This window comes from Zophobas morio, unplaced genomic scaffold (assembly GCF_036711695.1).
Source record: "Zophobas morio isolate AGI-343-1 ecotype UQ-CSIRO unplaced genomic scaffold, CSIRO_AGI_Zmor_V1 ptg000011l, whole genome shotgun sequence".
Lineage (NCBI taxonomy): Eukaryota > Metazoa > Arthropoda > Insecta > Coleoptera > Tenebrionidae > Zophobas > Zophobas morio.
In genome coordinates, this window is record NW_026972116.1 from 4,964,367 (window position 1) to 4,984,996 (window position 20,630).

General features: G+C 34.7%; 1 protein-coding gene across 2 annotated transcripts in view; it reads right to left on the minus strand.

The window, feature by feature from the left end:
• Positions 1 to 16,580: 16,580 nt before the first annotated feature.
• LOC135126701 (uncharacterized) overlaps positions 16,581 to 20,630 on the minus strand; it is a 35,643-nt gene continuing 31,593 nt past the window's right edge. The window contains exons 3-4 of one of the 2 annotated variants that reach the window (XM_064052793.1): positions 16,984 to 17,253; positions 16,581 to 16,927 (exon numbers count right to left, since the gene is read on the minus strand). In XM_064052793.1, the coding sequence (XP_063908863.1) occupies positions 16,790 to 16,927; positions 16,984 to 17,223 (378 nt within the window). In that variant the 5' untranslated portion in view covers positions 17,224 to 17,253 and the 3' untranslated portion in view covers positions 16,581 to 16,789. Of the gene's footprint in view, positions 16,928 to 16,983; positions 17,388 to 20,630 lie in introns of those variants that run through there. The other variant, XM_064052794.1, reaches the window with a different exon arrangement.

Below are 20,630 nucleotides of genomic sequence, written 5' to 3' on the forward strand. Positions count from 1 at the left end.
AATAACTAGAGATAACATTAAAATTGTATTAAAATTTAAAATGAGCTTACATGGGTCGTTTCTTTGCATGGACAACTGTAAGTAAATTTTGTTTTGCATACATGTTTATATACCTATAAATGTTTTGTATTAGAAACCGCAGTTTCAGTGATGATTTGATGTGTCTTTAAATATTTGTCAACATAGTACTAAATCCGTTGATTGTAATGTGCTCATGAGTGTGTGGAGTAAATACTGTTCTATCCCAGTATAATTTGTAATCAATGTTTTCGAGAAATGGTGACGCCGTGTAAATATTGTTATAGTTACACCTACAACAACCGGCGTTCAAGATTTCTGTTATGACAGGTACCAAGACAGCTATGATGTATGTATAATAATTATTATTATCATTGTTGTTGTAAAGTTTCTTAAACAACGTTAAAGATTTTTGACCGAATGAAACTATTATTAGTTGTAAATGGTTTACACGACATAAATTCACCAAGAATTATACTACTCGAGAAACGTTGTGTAACTAACTGCCCCATAACAAATTCTAACTTTCCATTAATAATCCTAAAAGACTCCTTATCTAATCCCTCTTCCACAGCATTACAATTCTCCAGTTCCTAGTGGAGATAATTGCCTGAAAAGCAACAACCATAACTCGCCTATTTATCCTACCCGGATTTTCCGGGCACTTTCTGTAATCCTGTCAGATTTGTCCCTTTCCAACACATTTCCGCTTTCCCTCACGTTCCCAGAAAAAGTCATATTATGCTTTATTACTCTCCGACTACAAACGAAATTTACCAACCATAATCCAAAACCCATTTTCAGTAAATAGCAGCTTCGCCACCTCTCCCGCCCAATATTAATCAACGTTAAATTTTTCGGTGAACTTATTCACGAAATGAAAAAACTTTTCCAATTTACATCAATTCGTCCTGATTAAAAAGGCACATCTCTGTTATTGATTTTCCCGTAGGAGTGTAAATGACATAGGCAACCCAGATGGCGGCAGAGCGGTTGGCGGTTTTTATCTCTTTTCATTCCTGTGTTCCTGGTCGAAATGGCGAAGATGGTGCGCAAGTGCCGCGCATTTGGTTTCCTCAAGTTCTTCACGCAGCCTCAGAAATCTTCGTGGGGATGTCTGGCGTTGTTAACACCTACCAGTGGTCAAAGAAGACATTAGCAGGAATGACCAGAAGGAGGGGATTCGGAAGACAGCTGTCAGCCGTCTATCATCCATGCCACTGCGACGTCACAATTCTCCGTTTTGGAACAGGAGGGTAGAACATGCGAAGAGGTAAACAATATGATATAAAAGAATAGGTAGCACTTGGAAAATGGCGTTTTTATGACCTGATAAAAAAAGGTTTTTGGAACTGCAGCAAAAAATCGCAGTACCTACTGTTTTATTGCGATAACATTAAATTATAATATTATGCTTTATTGTTCCACAATAATAAATAACATAAACATTAGAATGGGCAATTAGATGTAAGTTGTTGTAGATGCAAGAAGCAGTATGTCTTCTGATACACATTTTGTGTCGTCTAGGATATAATTTCCCTCTATAACTTTTTTATTTATTAACAATAATCTAATTAATTAGTTCTTTCGTCTTTCCTAGCTCTCCGAAATGGGGTTAACACTCGTGCATGGCAGGGTGAATTTTTTACAGACACGTTTTTTTTTTGATGTAGCACTAATCAAAATTACGGCACCCTAAATCTGATGCCGAGAAAACTTGCTCAGGCATTTAAGGCCTTCATTATCACGAAGCAGGTATATAAATTGCCAGCTCTTTGAACACCTGTTGTAAAACGGAAGTTGTTCCTTGTGTAATTTTAATTATTTGTTTTAATTAACCTGAAGGCACAATTAACCATTTTCTTTAGGCGCACCTACACCTATACAGTAACTCTATAAATAACGATATTATATTACAAGAATTTCAGAAAAATTAAAACATTATTTATTTCCTTTGACACCTATAATGTATGCTACACTTAATTATACAGCACCTTTTTAAAGTCAGCCGTTCTCCTTATAATGTTGGAGCCGCTACAAATTTTAAATGTAATTGAAAGTCGAGTGACCCCTCTTTTGAGAACTAATAGAAGTCATAATATATGACATATATGTTTCCCAGTTAAAATTCCGCTGCCTTACTTTGGAGAATGGACAGAGAATTCGGCATACGCCATTGTTTTTTTGAAAGGGAAAGCTTAATTTAGTACATTGCAAACATGACGCATGTGACGTCCGCGTCGCAACGCAAACCTGTATTTTTTAAATTGATAGATACATTTTTACTTCCCGAGCCAAGCGAAGGAAGTATTGTAATCGAGCCCATCTGCCGACCCTCGACTTTTACGTTTTCTCGAGCCTTCATGAACCCTGGAGTACGAAGAAATAAGTCTCCCGTTTCCGTCTGTTTGTCGGTTTGTCGATTTTTATTAGACAGATATAATCTCCGAAAGTGCTGGGCCGAGAGTTGTCAAACTTTGTATTTACGAGTATATTAGGGATATCATGTAGATGGTAAAACGCTGACCAAAATTTGTCTAATCATCTCCACCAATAATGTGATGACGTCAATTCAAAATTGTATGTACTGTTACGTTTGACGGGCGAATAATTAATCGGGCGTAGGTAAAACTCAACGATTTATTTCTTAATAACTGGTATTTACACAACTAACTGCGATTACAACTTCACAACTTAAATGCCCTCCACTCTTGTCTGAATTATGAATGCCTGGTTCTCGACGGTGGCCTCTATTTAAATCTCCGCGTGCCTCTCGATTCTCGATGGATCCAGAACGCCGCATCGGAGTTTTCTGGACGCCGCAATCGAGAATTCTTCTCGGCTCGTCGCGACTTCCGCTTGCATTCGCGTGGCCGATGAGTCAGACTACATACGAGAAGCAACGCGTAGATGCTAGAAGACGCATAGGCGTCGTAACGGGGCGGCGTATGGGCTTATTTCGTAACAGTACATAGTAAATGGGTTTTAAATTTTGCAAAAATGATTGAAAATCTGCTTCATTCTCGAATATGTAATCACGTTTCCACTTATTTGTCCTAAAATCAACATGGTTTTAGAAAGGGAAAGTCGACATGAAAGATATCAGTATGTGTATCAGGGGTTTTACTCTAGCAAGTTTCGTCAAACCTCGGGGGTACCGCAAGGATCTGTGTTGGGTCCTTTACTATTCATACCTACATAGCTGATGTTGAACAACAAATTGATGTTGAGTATCTTATATATGCTGACGATCTCAAACTAATCTGCGAAATTAAAACAATAGATGACTGCGTGCGCCTTCAGAATAATCTAAACAGATTGTATAACTGGTCAGTCAGTAACGAACTCCTTCTAAACAAAAGGTAAATGTTTTGTTAAATCCTATTTCAGAAAGATACATTTTTTAATCTACAATTACACAATAATTGATGATTCTATACTAGAACGACCAGAATCCATCAGTGATCTTGGTGTCACCTTCGATAGAAAGTTAAAGTTTGACAAATATATTGCTAAACAAAATTTGTCTAATCATCCCCACCAATAATGTGATGACGTCACTTCAAAATTGTACATAATAGTAATAGTAGTCCTACACATGTAGTTTATGACTCCGTATTGAGCCGAATGCTTTGAAATCTTGCAGATGGTTTACAGTTATGATAAGCATGATAAATTTTTAACCAAAATATATTTACTTATCCGTTCCAAAAAATTGATGATGTCAGCTCAAAAGTTGCCGAATAAATCCGAATAAATTGTATAAAATATGATGAGTCTGTACTTGTCAGTTATCATTCCATTCATATTTTTTGGATTTGCATATACAGGGTGACTCAAAAAAATTAATGAATCAGGAACTATAAAACCGAATGCCTTGAAATCTTGGAGATGTTTTAAGGTTATCATAAGCATGGTAAATTTTTTATCAAAATGTATTTACTCATCCCCCCTAAAAAATTAATGACGTCACCTCAACATTTTGCTGAATAAATCCTATCTTAAATGTGCAAAGTATGATGAGTCAATACTTATTAATAATATTTCCTAGATTTCCTTATACGGGGTGTCTCAAAAAAATTAATAACCGGGTCAATTTATTTTATTCATTAAGTCAAAAACTAAAAACTGAATACTTAGAAATCTTGACGTTTTGACGTTATTGTATGCATGGTAACTTTTTAATCAAAATGTATGTTTATCGACTCCAAAAATTGATTACATCATCTCAAAATTTTGCCGGATAAATCCTTTCGAAAATGTGACTATACTTTTTTTATTTATCATTGCATTCATATTTTTTGGATTTGCTTACAGGGTGAGTCAAAAAAATTAATGAATCAGTCAATTTATTTAAGTTTCTCCTCTTTTGTCACATTGGTACACGACTCCGTAAACTAAGCGTTATGGGTGTAAGACTTGCTTTCCCAGCGGAAGTCACAAGTCCCGAGTAAGGTACGAATCCTACAGCTTTGCAATTTTTTTTCCCCATCAAAACAAAAAAGGCACCCGATTTTATCCACAATGTGAAAAAACGATAGATAAAAAAAATCTCCATAAGAATCTCCAAAATAAATTCATATCCATTCATTTGTTTATCCGTGAGTTCGTAGGTCGCAGTGAAAGAGTATATGTAAACAAACTCATAGACAAAACAATCGTGTGGAAGTAGGACATGTGGAGGGCGGCTGCAGAGAATCACTCGACCAGATGGAGAGAGGATAGCAACAATTGTGAGACCAATACGAAAAAAATTTTGCTTACTGAGGTTGTGTTTTCTATGTTTGTTACCTGAGCCTAAGCTAAGGAAGTATAGTAATCGAGTCCATCGGGCGACTTGCCACTTCCATGTTTTCTCGACGGTTGAAGACCCCTAGAATACGAAAAATGTGGTCTCCCCTTTCCGTTTGTCTGTCGTTTGTGTATTAGGAATAGCGTGTAGATGGTAAAACGCTAACCAAATGTTGGCATGAAACGATACTTCTGCACTTACGGAGTGTGGGTGCGTGCTGCGTTTTCAGCTTTGACACCCAAATTTTTGGGGAAAAAAAATAAAATTATATAACATGTTGCAATTTAACTTTGAAACTGCAAAACCGAACGTTCTGAAATCTTGCAACCGTTTTAAGGTTATCGTAGTCCTGGTAAATCGTTAATCAAAATTTATTCGTTTATCCCCTCCTAAAAAATTGATCTCATCCCAAATTTTTCCGAACAAATTCTAAGTATTTCAAATCTGCAAAATATTATGACTCTATAGTCGTGATTTACCAATGGATGCATAGTTTTTAGAATTATTTATAGAGGAGCACTAAAAAAAAATGAATGAGTGACACAATTTATTGTATTGATTATGTTAAAAACCACTCACTCCATTTTCCAGAAAATTTGGCAATACAGTACTGCTGCTATTAGTGTTACACTGCATCTCTGCAAACTGACATACAGTCCTTGCAAAAATGATGATGACGTTATCACAGAATTTTGTATTGGAAAAAATCACTTGAAAGAAACGCGTAGCACGTTTCTTAATGTTTACTTTAATAGTACAGACATATCTTCATTTTAACTTATAAGGGTTATCGTAAAAAAATTAAATTCGCAAAATCAAATGATTTTCGAAAAAGTGGACTTGTGGCGAGGAAAGTTCTGTCGAAATAACTTTCGACCAATTTTTTTTACATATATTCCTACTATCAAGTATTTAATAATATACATATAATTGTAGTAGTCTACAGGTCTGCTTTCTATGCTATTTACGTACCTATGTATGGATTTTAAACGTGTAACTTAAAAGTGACAGCCAAAATTTATGCAAATTGTACAATCGCTGCTCTTATCGGTTTCGACAGGAGCTAAGGCCCTCCAATATAACGAGATATGACCTTGGATGGAAGTTGATGATCGTCGCGAACGTTAGATTTAGATATGGATATAATAATTATAGTCTTTATAATACTTATGTAATTTTAAATAACACTAAGTACGACCGTTCTTAATACGAATATATATGTACATTTTCTTTTACTCCAGGTTGCACTACCAGCATCTAATGACTGATTAAAATTAATATCCGACTTACGTAAAGACTATGACGCAAATGTTCACGGCATGTTTTATAATAACGATCCTATTTAAAATTTTCGTAAAACAATAACACTAATACGGAGCTTACAGGATAGTTATCACCGTCTTCAATAAAATTAATGACACAGAGTCTTAAAAGCTTTGATGCGGTATTACTTGTACTTCCCACACGAAGGGAATTCTGTTTAAATAGCTTTGCAGATTGCTATTAGAAGAGACCGTATCTGAGAAACCAGCGACTGAAAAATTGTGTGCGGGTCTCAGAGCCCACATTTAAAAATCTTCAATACGTACAGCAGACTGTTGACTCTGCACAAAGTTACAATTGCGGAAAACGCCACATAATCCAGCTTCAATCCCAGTCGTGCACGTTTAGTGGAGACAATTCTGTTCAGTGATTAGATCTGCTGGTAGTTTTTTATCACCGAAGGATTAAATTATGTTTAGATGGGGTAAAGTTTTAATAATATTTATTAAATTCAGAACAGATGTGTTAAAAATATAAAATCAAAAATGATTTAAAGTTATTTAGGCAGAACTTTGTTCGGCCTTAAAGTACAATAAACAACGTCTATAGTTTCTAGCCAAATTATAAAATTTGAGCTTACGAATTTAATTTTTATTTTCCAAGCGTAAGTTAAAAACACGAATGGCCATTTTTATGTTTTCTCGGCGCTTCATGATCCCTACAGTACGAAAAAGTAATCTCCCGTTTCCGTCCGTCTGTTTGTCTGTCTGTCTGATGTCTGTATCCATTGTGCTATTTTGATATTTTTTCCAGAATATTGATTGTGCTTTACAATCAATAAATTAATAAAATATGTACGAATTTTTTTCTAATGCAAAATACACTGCCCGACAAAAAAACCCGGACACTTGAATATTTGTAAATTTACGCTAATGTTTAGTGTTACAACTTTTTTTACTTTTTTTCTGTTTCCACAAGTTATAGAATGAACTTATGTTTTCTGTTAATGAATACATTAATGATTTGTTTCCTGGAATATTTTTCACAAAAGTTCGACCAGTTACAAGTAATCACAAAATGTTCAAGTGCACGAGTTTTTTGTCTAGCAGTATATTTCAGTATTTTATTGGAGGCTTTTTCACATCACTGCAATTTACTTTTTCATGCTTAGGTACAAAACATCTAAATGATCAATAACATTCGTTTATTAATTTCTCTTGACTATGGAATGTAAATATAATGACAGTAAATCAGAAATTTGGTATTTTCTCATTCTTAATATACATTAACTACAATTTTTTGAGAAAATTAAACACAAAACTACAATAAGGAAATGATAAATTTTTTATAACGAAGCCTTCATGTTCCAATACTTCAAGAGCTTCGTTCTTAAATGACGCTGTAGTGGTTTGCATTGTTGCCGGAGGCGTTGGAGGACATCGTATTTCAGTAGGTATTTCCGCTGTGAGAGAGGTCCAAGTATCGACTACAGTTTAAGAAGTTGACGGCATCGGCGCTTAAAGAACTCTTGTTGTAGGGATCTTGTTGAAGGTACGGGATCATGACATTTTACGTTGTCAGGATTTTTCTTGTACAATATTTTATAGTATCTAATTTATTCTTAACTGACTCCGCTACACAATTTTCGGCCACTGTAGACGATTTCCAATCGGCGTGTCTTTTTAGGCCTAAAATGTTTTCTCCAGTGTCGACCAGTAAAGTGGCGGAACAACGCCTAAAGCAATGTCTAGTGTATAAATTGGCGTCTGGTAAATTTAGAAACCTCGAAATAACTGATGGCATCTTAGCGAAAGTATGCTGCCCCACAGGCTGATTGCAGCATTTTCCACACTGTTAATGCAAAAATAAACGAAAATTGTTTGCTCTCCTTTTCCGAATTTCGTAATACTTTTTGAAAATTTTTAGATACTTAGGTCTTACTTTCAAGATTTTCAACAATTGTGAACTTTCGTACTAGGTACCTACGTCATTTTTGGAGTGCCGAATTGTTATACTTACGTATTTTCCATGGTCAGTAACGTCAGCCATTTCCATTTTACAGAAATCGTCTGTCCTGTATGCCCGCGCAATGCCTACTATCATAACGGTCTAAAACAGATCAAAAAATCGAGTTTAATTTTAATAATGAAAAAAAGGACTTACCTTAATTAAGAGATAAGTTTCATCTGCAGCGTGTTCTATGAATTTTAAAATTTCTCTCTTGTTAATGCTTGACTTCTCTGGCTGATAACATTGATGCTTCCACTTCAAAAATTCCACTAGTTTTGAAAATTTCGAGATGTTGACATTATCTTTGTAGTTCAATCTTGTTTTCAACATAGAATACTGGCACCATAAACTGCCTGATAGTTTTGGCTGATGGCTACATATAAGTCATGTATGACGTTTTCTGACACAGATTTCACACTTTTTTTGGCACACCACCTTTATTTAAAAGACTTGTAGGGGTTAAACTTGACAATACTTTCGTCAGTATATCATGATAATTTATCATCACAATAATAAAGCACCGACTACAGTGAATTTTTGTGAATTCGCGTGAATTGTGTGGACGAAATTCACGGTCCACCACCGTACGGAAATTCGTACCCCGTTCTTGATTTATTAAGTAGCAAACTCTGAGAAGCAATAATAGCAGCTTCATTAATATCCATTTTTGGATTTGTGATGACACTTTTTGAATATTTTTGCCTTGCTTGAATTTTTTGTATTTCGTAACATAGTTCCGCATACATCAGGGAATTTAGAAACAAGTTAGAAAAATTGGTCTAAAGAGTTTAGACAGTACTTCCCTCGCTGTCGGAAACGTGATGACTGCATGTCTATTATATTTTTTTTCGCGTTAGATTTCAAAGCATTCGGTTTTGTAGTTCTTGATTAAATCAATAAAATAAATTTGCGCATTCATTAAATTTTTTGAGTCATCCTGTATATCCAAATCCAAAAAATATGAGTGGAACGATAAATTAAAAGAAGAGGCTCATCATATTTTGTACATTTTAGATAGGATTATTCGGCAAAGTTTTGAGCTGACGTCCTCAATTTTTTGGAGGGGATAAGCAAATATATTTTTACTAAAAATTTATTATGCTCTTTATAACCTTAAAACATTGGTGAGATTTCAAAGCATTCGGTTCTGTAGTTCCTGATTAAATCAATAAAATAAATTTACCCATTCATTAATTTTTTGGGTCACCCTGTATATGCAAATTCAAAAAATATGAATGGAGTGATAAATCACAAGAAGAGACTCATCATATTTTGTACATTTTAGATAGGATTATTCGGCAAACTTTTGAGCTGACGTCATCAATTTTTTGGAGGGGATAAGCAAATATATTTTGACTAAAAATTTATTATGCTCTTTATAGCCTTAAAACATTTGCAAAATCTCGAAGCATTCGGTTCTGTAGCTCCTGATAAATCAATAAAATAAATTCGCTCATTCATTAATTTTTTTTTGGTCACCCTGTATATGCATATCCAAAAAATATGAATGAATTGATAAATCACAAGAAGAGACTCATCATATTTTGTACATTTTAGATAGGATTTATTCAGTAAAATTTTGGGGTGACGTCATCAATTTTTTGAGGGGATAACTAAATATATTGTGAATAAAATTTTATTGTAATTATCGTAACTGTAAACCATCTGCACGATTTCAAAGCATTCGGTTTTGTAGATTCCAAATTAAATGTCAAAATGTTGTTTCCTGATTTTGATTTTTTTTTTCAAAAATCTGGACGTTTCGGGTAAAATCTGAATTCAGAGTCTTAAACTACATATGCAAGACTATGTTATTTGATACAATTTAAAACCAAATTACTATGTACAATTTTGAAGTGACGTCATCACATTAGTGGTGGGGATGATTAGACAAATTTTTGGTTAGCGTTTTACCATCTACATGATATACCTAATATAAATACAAAATTTGACAACAATCGGCCCAGTACTTTCGGAGATTATCTGTCTAATAAAAATCCGGGACGGCAGACAGACGGACAGACAGACGGACAGACGGACAGACGGACAGACGGACAGACGGACAGACGGACAGACAGAAACGGGAGACCTATTTCTTCGTCTTCTAGGGGTCATGAAAGATCGAGAAAATGTATAAGTAGAGAGTCGGGAAGTAAAAATTCATCACCGGTATGAGAACAAACGTAATGTTTGCAAATTTAAGGGAATTTCGACCGGCAGCGGGGGACAAACTTAATTTGTAACACGAAATATACAGACGTATCAACATCCTCGACAAGCGATGAGCCTCGGTTTTGCCGCGGCTCGTACTCGCTTACCTCGAATGTTAACACGCCTTTACATTCCTGATTACTTAAATAACTATTATTATTAATTTCGTAATTCTAACCAAGGAAACAGCAGCTAACTAAACTCTTAACCTATTGCAAGTTATCATAAAAATTCATGATTATTTGTTCCTATTTTCTGTGTAGTAAAACTACTAAATTGTTATTTTCGCACACTTTTGCATTTTGTTAACGTGGAAGATGCAAGAGGAAAGAAGCTAAACTAAATCTCTACGTATTTTAATTAAAAATAACGTTGTTTCATAATGCGACGAGAAATATCGTAACCAGGGCCCTCATTCTGTTCTTGGTTTTCACAAAATCAAAGGATACATAATCAAGATAAAGGGTAAAAAAAGTGTATTTTTTCCCTTCAGACGCAGACAAAAAACTTGCAACATCAGCACTTTTATGATGGTAATAAAATCAGACTCAGCATAAAAACAATATTCAAAAAGCCCAGCCTCAGAAACTAGTTTTGACAAAACAGTATCCTTTCATTTCTACTTCAGGCTGTAGAGTAGTCAAAATTTCCTTCCTACGTCAATAATCCCGCATTGTGTCCAAAGCTCCACATATGAGTAAAGGCCGTCCACATGTCCCACATATGACGTAACATTTATGGTTACACATGGTTGCTGAATAGCGAGCACAGATAGCAGGAAAACATTCAAGCGAAGAGGTGAAGGTACTTTTTCAGCAGGATAGCGTTTTGCAGGAACCTGTAAACATTTCATAAAATTATATTTGTTTCTAAAAAAGACTCTATATTACAAAACATCGCTGCTACTTAAATCCGTACACTTTTTTTTTCATTTTTCCATTTGTAATTTCGAAGAAATGAAGACAAAACTGAATTACTTGAGTTTAGTTTAGAACTTTTCCACTTGATGGCACTACCACGTTGAATCGTTCTTACATCTCTTTCTGTTTGTATTGCTTCAATTGAAATATCGCGTTCTTGCTTTTACTTGTAGCTTTAGCATCTTCTATTCCACTTCAAGGATTGAATGGAGTAAAAACCCATTCCGCGCGTACACATACGAGTTGTATTGTGTACCGGCACACGTCCAACAAAAAAGTGATATTATTTTATTAGTTATTTTATTAATATTACGGCCACTGTTTCCTCGAAAGCGAATTTCTGTTTTCTGGCTTTTTCCAGAAAATTTTTATATAACGTATCAGGATCACAGGAACGGAGGACAAGTCGACGGTAGACTATAGGAATTTGTGACGTTCCTAGCAGAAATATCCCCATGGACACTCTCTAATTGATAGGAGAATAATCCAGAAAACTCCACTGGAAAATAAGAAACAAGTCGCGATCCACCGAAAAACGGTTACAATTAAAAAACTCTATTCAAACGATCTATTATCATAATAACACACAATAATAACAGCAATAAACAATAACAATAGCAAAAATGTTGTGAAAGTTTTGAATTAAAGCTGTTTTGAAGTCTTTGAACATCATTTGTCACTCTAATGGCTTTCCCTCATGAAAAAATAAACAGGTGTCAAAAACTCGATGAAAAAGAATGAATAAATACAGCTGTATTTCATATTTTGATGCCCAGACACTGCTTGAAACGTTCTGCCTTACTTATACTCTCCTAATATAAAGTGTTCTTCATTTGCATAAAATTGTTAAATGGATTCAGAAGAAACCAAGTTGCTTGGTCGGAGGAGATCGGTAATGGGGTCTTTACAAATTCTTTTCTTCTATTTTTCACACAAATGTGTTAGAATTAATAAAAAAAAGAGGCTGGCCAACCATCAGCTTCATTTGCATTGCCACAAACAGTTTTCAAATTCTATTTCTAGTTTCCATTACCATTACTATTACTATGTTGAAAATTAGAGGAAAACCTTGATCTATCCATTTGCACTTCGAATTAATATTTTACTGGGTGTATTTCTCTCAAATGATGAAAATATTCTTTGTCAAGATCCTGCTTTATTTTGTACTCATTCCTTCGATAAATCTTCAGATTTCATGTGTCATACAATGAACGGTCTCAACTTCACATTTTTTAATGAATTTCCTTCGCTAGTCATGTTCAATACCCATACACATTGCAAGAATGAACACTTGTTACAAATTGTATGATGCACACGCTAACATATCAACTTTTGCAGGACTGCGAAGCAGGAAAGTAGAAAACAATAAATATCGTTAATGGACACAGCAGTATTTGAAACCTCTTCACATGTTCTGAGACTCTGATACAAGAGAGCTTGCAAAGGCGGTCCTGGGGGTTGGCTGAAATGCTGGGGCGTAGCCCTATCACCTTGTGCACACTCCCTACAGCTATCATTTATTCACTTTTACAGTCTGACAGGCCCTGGAATGCAGGGAGTAACAGAGAGAATTAGGCGGGGATAAATGTCTCGTGGGCTTTCACAAGCAACACGATCTGTATTATTTAACGTTAGACTAATTTTTGACAGTTATTATCATTATTAACTACTAAAGGTTTTCTAGTTTGCCACTTCTCATTTGATAGGCTTACGCACTAAATGGATCTATTGTGTACCAATAAAATAGTGGCAAATACACTGACGATGATCACTTGACGATGTGTTGATGGATTCGTAAATATCGTTCCATTACCAACTTAATAAACAATTATTTAAACACATTTGTTTTAATCTAAAACGTCCTAACCTCCCAGTTCCAAATTTTGCCCTTTTTTAGATACAGAAAGCGTCGTGTCAGCAATAGGGAATAGCAGTCTGCAGTCTGCTGAAATTTAACTGTGATCGATTTTTTTCTCAAAAAAATCATTATGTCTTACTAGTGTCCCTAGATATACTTTCCAAAGTATATCTAGGGTCTCTATGTCCTACCATTTATTGTTATGGTGACGTCAGCATTTTTTGAATGAGAGCGAAGGCGTTGTTAGTGAATATTTAATCAGGGCCGGCTCTAAGGGACCAGGCGCCCCGATGCAACTTACTGTTCAACGCCCTTAAAAAAAAATTGTAAAAAAAAAAAACAAATAAAGTTTTGTAATCACATATTTTTGTAGAGAGATACTTTTTATTAACAAACATGCATAAAATTATGATGAATCAGTCTTAATATATAAAAGTGTTTGTCTTAACTGACAGACTGACTGATTCATCAAAGCCTAAACTACTGAAGCTGCAAACATGAAATTTGGACAATAGGTTTCTTTTGTGTCATAAGCACCCATTAAGAAAATATTTCTGGAAATTCCGCTCCTACGGGGACAAAATAGGGGATGAAACTTTGTGCATAAATCCCGTGAGTTTTTAAGTCAGACGGGTTCACTGGGGAGGGAGGCGTGAACGCGATGAAAAATGATAATGTCGGAGGTTTCCACGGTCGGAATCAATACATGATCGGTTTTCGAATTGGAACCGTGTAATTTCTCAAAAAAGTTTCGCCTCTGGTATGGTTGACATACTGAGTTACCGTGCTCTTCTGCCTTATTCTTAACCCTGCTCCTGAAGATAGCACTTACGAAAGTGTGCGAAACGTTGAGCCCAAAAACTCAATTTACACGGTTCCAACCCGGAAAACGATCATGTATGAAAAATGGTGAGTCCTAATTGCGAATTCCACGCAAACGGAGCTGCGGGCAACAACTTTTCTATAGTTCAGGAAATATCGTTGTACCCTATAAAATTTTATTGATAATAACGAGACGGATAGTAGTACAATAGCAAGAAATATTTACAACTTAAAGTTGTCGCGTGGCGGTAATCCGCAGACCTTAAATTTCTAAAGCAGCGGAAGTCCGACTCCGACCCTGATATACAGAACCAAATTCGGCTACAAACAGGAACAGTGAAAAATATAACAAAACTGTTGAACAACCACCCCAACCAAAACCAACCGACTAGACTTGGAAAATAAAATTTTTAAGTATGCCTACATGGACTTTTATGATAAAAACAAACCTGACAAATGTTAGGAAAAACATCTGGTTGTGGTCATACCGCTGTCTCGTCAAATTGTTACCCAGATAATGCATCAAAAAACTAGTTAATTTTTGTCGATATTGATCTAAGGTCCCATCACCCAACCCAAAGGCGCACTCTTTTTCAATTATTACAGTTTGAAAGTGCCAGGAATTGACTTGGGATCTGTTTTGGTGTTCATAGTGGAATGTTAAAATGTAGCTTTTTCTGAAAAGTTTTCGATGGGCGCCTTGGTCTGTTACTGCTATAATATTTTGTTGGTAGTGATTCAATGCAAATCTAATATTAATTTATTTTTATAGAGTTAATATAAAAGCATAGGCGGCGCTAGCCGCCCGGCGCCCCTTGTCACGGGCGCCCCGATGCGGTGCATCTTTCGCTTACCGTGTTGAGCCGGCTCTGTATTTAATATTATATTCTTTTTAGTTTTATGGGTCATCATTCATCACTCATCACAGAATAGGAAAGTTCAAGTTTTCACTTTCCATTTGTCGCTGAAATAATTACAATTTACATAAAAGAAAAACTCAGCAGAAGAGTTCTTTGGAAGTCAATAAGTTCAAGAGACGGGCCAGCAAAAGTAAAGTCACTGTTATTTAACATAATAATATTATTAATATTAATGATAATAATAATAATAATAAGGCTTTCTTAGCAGGTTTACAAGGAAAACTAAAACTTAGGCTCAAAACAACCGCAGACAGTAAATACTAACATGCAATTCCAAAAAGTCAGTGAACTTAAGTATAACATAAGGCATTATTAATAATAAAAGCTCCCACAAAACTACAAACTATAAATCTTACTACTTATACAATGAGTAGATATTTCATTAAACTTATTAGACATAACAACTACTTACCGGAGATTTACGTAGTACGTTTGTCATATATGGTGGACTACAAAAATTTTGAGATTGGCGTGAATTAATACGAGGTACGACCAAGTTAGATTTGTCCAGAAGACTCGGACAATCTATTTTGTTGTTAAATAAATTAAAAACAAATTTAAGAACAATAATATAGCGCCGATCCTGGGGAGCTAGAAATTCAAACCTACCCAGTAGTGCAGCATGATCATCTATCCCTTTTCCCTTTTCAGGATAAACTTTATCTACACAGTCACATAAAAATTTTAGAAATTTACGTTGAACAGCTTCAATATTCTTGACATGCACATCATATATGTATAAGGAATACCAAATTATAGCATCATATTCCAACCTAGATCTAATAAGCGGAAAATATAAATTACATAAAGTTCTTATATTTGAGAACCCGCTACAATTTCTGTAAACAAAACCATACATCCTAAAAGATTTTGCTATTACATCATCTACTTATATGTTTCACAAACTTGAGTTTAGAACCAAACGTAATGCCTAAATCTTTAAAATTGTCACAACGATGTAACTTAGTATTGGTTATGGTGTAAGGAAATATACTAGGAAGTTTTCTTGTATAGAACATAACGAAACATTTGTCTTGGTTAAGAGATAAACGATTACGAATACACCACTACAGAATAATCTGAATATTAGCTTGAAGAGTCACGCTATCGTTAATATTTTTAATCTCCAACAACTTGAGGTCATCCGCATATAAAAGTTTCTCGCATGATAGACCATCAACAATATCATTAACAAACAGAAGAAACAATAATGGACCTAAGTTCCGACCCTTGCGGCGCACTAGAGGTAGGAGAAAATGGTTGTGAATAAAAGTTACGATATTTAACGACTTGGACTCTGTTCGTTAGATATGAACGGAAAAAGTTGATCAGAGGAGTGGAAAAGCCAAACTGTTGTAATTTAGCAATCAAGATGTAATGATCAATTTGGTCAAATGCTTTACGAAACGTTAAAATCTCCTAATATAAGCAACTTACAGAATTTAAAATCTTCAATGGTATTTAAAGTGTCAAGAAATAATTCAAACTCCTGGAATGACGTTTGCGGTGGAATGTACACTGAAAGAATAATTAGGCTCTGACCCTTGAGCAGCAGTTTGACACCTACAACATCAACATTGGGAATAATCTCATAAATAGCTGATAGATCTAATGAAAGTGTTTTAAAACATGCTCGAATAGCAATTAGAACACCTCCACCTCGTGAAACTGCGAACACTCGAAAATTTCTATCTTTTCCAGAAACAGTAAAGTAAGAAGGAAATAATTCAAAATTCACTATTGACAAGATCGCTAGTAAGCCATGTTTCACTTAACACTATTGTATCAAAATCATTCTGTGAACAAATACAATTATAGAAATCATTAACTTTGGATCGTAGTCCTCTGAGATTCTGATAGAAGCAGCGAAGTGTATTAAGTTTGTTGTTACTGGGTGTATTCTTCAGTTTAAAGAAACAATTTTCGGTGAACCCTTCACATATCGTATTTTCAGATCCTTTCACCAGTTGCAATCCTAGCATCGGGTTGGTGTTTCAGCTTCAATTTGTTTCGTAGTACGGTCAAAAGATAAAGAAATAGCACCGAAACTTGGATTACCCTTAAGCTTCTTGGCTTCACGTATAAACTTGTGAGGCAAAAATCTTCCTAGTCTCTGCAATTTAAACTCAGGAACAGCAGGATCAGGTTTAATGCCAGAACACTATTTACAGCAGATTGATCTAAATCAGCGGGTTGACTATTGTTGAGGAAACTAGACTGTTCCGGCACTCCAAAGATGATTAGATTATTCTTGCGTTTTTCTCTCTCCACCACTTCAGCAACTATCTCCTCAAATTGGTTGTTAGGTTGGTTGATGAGTGATTCTTTTAATGTTGCGACTTGATTCTCCAAATCGGTTCTCAATTGGTTAAGTGAAGCTAGAAAATCAGTCTGTGTTGAAGTTAACATTGTAAAGATAGGCTTGGTCCAGATTATAATCTAAAAAAGAAACCTTACAAAGCGAATAACATGTTTTGTGCATTAACTGCTCAGTAACTTATTTTAAAATATCATGTTTTTCATGCTTTCGTCCATTATTGACGGTTTTGTATAACTCAAAATCGTCCAGAAAGCTCAATTCCCGGCGTTAACTTTGCAAAAGTAACCACGGCAACACCCTAGAAATCGTGGTAACACTGATTCCAGTGTCAAATTAATAATTGTTATTTTGTCATTTCTAACTAAATCAAATGTGCGTTAAGTGTCCATTATTATCACCGAAGTATTAGGTACTATTCCGGACAAAATATTTCAAACGGTTTCACATTACATTGACATTAAATTGTAAATGTGGCTTCATGAACACCGAACTTTACCTTACCCAGTCGCTGTCCACTTGCGAACAATTGAGTATAATGAATGGTAGCTTTTCCATTACCCAACTAAGCCGAAATTTGTCCATATGACATACTAATTTCGCGAAGACATAATTCTCGGTTTATCAATACGAAATGCTGCCGGCATTTTGACAAAATAATTTCAAATTGCCAAAATTTGAAATTCATTCACAAACGTTTGTCAGAATGACAATAAAGGGTGATTTACAATGATGGTTTTTAAAATGACAGAAGCTGATCGTTTGAAATTTTGTGTCCGGAATAGTACCTATTTTATTATTTAACGAAATGTCAAAATTGAATTTGCAAATCAAATGTGTAGTACTGTAGTGGATAGTGTCAACCACAAAAAAAATTCCGGCGGTTATTTTTGATTCAAGAATTTAGTAATTTTTAAAACTTTTCAACAAATTTAAAGGTGTGTCGACATGAAAAATCGACTAGCGTCTTTGCTCCGCAACATAACTCATACTCACAAAACGTTTTTTTTCTGGACTAGTGATTTAAAAACTATTTGCATTCCCGTCATAGTAACCGTACCATTATTATCTGGTTTTACCTTAAAGGCGATCGTGTTTTCAGTGTTTTTCAGGGAGCAACGACAAAGATGCAGCATTTACTTCGTCTTCAATGGTCGAGATGCTCATATTAGAAATAATATGTGGTCGCTTGAGCAAAATCGCCACTAACAGTGCCACAGTTACTGTCAATGTTTATAAAGAAAAAAATGGAATAACATGGTAACCGTAACCGCTCAAATTCATTGTGAACTATTAATACTTTTTAAAAATTTTTAACTACATGTATTCTTAATTTCTTAAGATTTCGGGAATTCAGCTGATATTTTTTTGTCAACTCCACGTTGCGTCTGTCAGCCACCAAAATCTCGTTGGATGCAGAAAGAACAGGATCTTCTTCGTTTGCTGAATGAACGGCAACTTCGAAAAATACAAATTTTATTCGTTGTTTCAATTTTGTTGGTCAGTGAGTCTGCCACGTAACGTTCAGTAATATTATTAGAAGATTTTCAGTCGCCTATATAAATATACTTAGTAGTTATTTTTACTGAACTCCTTTCTTAAATTACACCCATTTTGCCCATTGGTGGGTAAAAATAATTCCCCAGTTTGATAACTCATTAAAAAAATTGGTCTAAAGAGTTTAGACAGTACTTCCCTCACTGTCGGAAACGTGACAACTGCATGCCTATTATGTTTTTTTTCGGATTACATTTTTGCAGCGGGGCATTTTAAAATAAATTAGGTATTAATTTTTTTCACTAGCAGCCATGACGCATGCAAATCTCGACTCATTTAGAGGTAGCAAATTCAACTTTTGCGACCACCGGTTCAAAAAGAAACATTGAGGTTATGTAAGCAATGTTTGATGTGATTATTTCTTAAAAAAATGAACAAATGTGTGCTACAAACATTACTTGAGTATACGCATGGTAGTTGGTAGACGGTAGAAGATAAAATGATTAACTCAGCGACAAGTATAAACGGTTTTCTTTCTGTTGAAGATTTAGATTAAGTTTGATTAGAAATCAAAACAAAATCATGTTGCGTCAAAAAATTGAACGTTTATTTTTTCAGTTTATTGTCTTATGGTTTCTACTAGTGAAAAAAATAGTATATTAACCACGGTTGCAAAGCCACTTCTAGACCTCGCGCTTCAGAGCCCTCGACGCTGCGCGTCTCGGGTTCTAATTTGCACTCGGTCTAGAATGCTTGGCTTTGCAACCTTGGCTAATAATATACTATTTTCGATTTTGTTATTATTTGGCATTGACGTTTTTGACATTTTTTTTTTAATAAAACACTACATTTTATTTTGTCAGACTCCCCGTATAAGCAAATATCAAAAATATTAATGCAGTGATAAATCACGAGTACCTATAGACTCATCATTCTTTACACATTTAAGATAGCATTTTTTCAACAAAATTTTGGGGTGGCGTCATCAATTTTTTAGGGGGGGGATCAGAAAATACATTTTTATCAAATATTTACCATGCTTATGATAAATTTAAAACTTCTCCAAGATTTCAAAACATTCGGTTTTGTAGTTCCCGTTTAAATCAATAAAATAAATCCACGCATTCATTAATATTTTTGAGTCATCCTGTATATGCAAATCAAAAAAATATGAATGGAATGATAAATCACAACTACAGACTCATCATATTTTGTACATTTTAGATAGGATTTATTCAGCAAAATTTTGGGGTGACGTCATCTATTTTTTAGGGGGATGAGCAAATACATTTTGATCAAAAATTCACCATGCTTATGATAACTCTAAAACATCTTCATATTTCAAAGCATTCGGTTTTGTAGTTTCTGATTAAATCAATAAAATAAATTGACGCATTCATTTTTTTTGAGTCACCTGTATATGCAAATCCAAAAAATATGAATGGAATGATAAATCACAAGTACAGACTCATCATATTTTGTACATTTTCGGTGGGATTTATTCGGCAAACATTTGAGCTGTCGTCATCAATTTTTTGGAGGAGATAAGTAAATATATTTTGGTTAAAAATTTATCATGGTTATCATAACTGTAAACCATCCGCAAGATTTCAAAGCATTCGGTTTTGCAGATTCCAAATTAAATTGCAAAATGTTGTTTCATAATTTTGATTTTTTTTTTCCAAAAATCTGAACGTTTCGGGTAAAAATTCAATACGGAGTCATAAACTACATGTGTAGGACTATGTTATTGTATACAATTTAAAACCCATTTACTATATACAATTTTGAAGTGGCGTCATCACATTATTGGTAGGGGTGATTAGACAAATTTTGGTTAGCGTTTTACCATCTACATGATATCCTTAATACATATAGGTACAAAATTTAACAACAATCGGCCCAGTAGTTTCGGAGATTATCTGTCTAATAAAAATCCGTGACACAGACAGACGTCCTGTAAGTGTCAAGAAAGGTCGAGAAAACGTAAAAGTAGAGACTC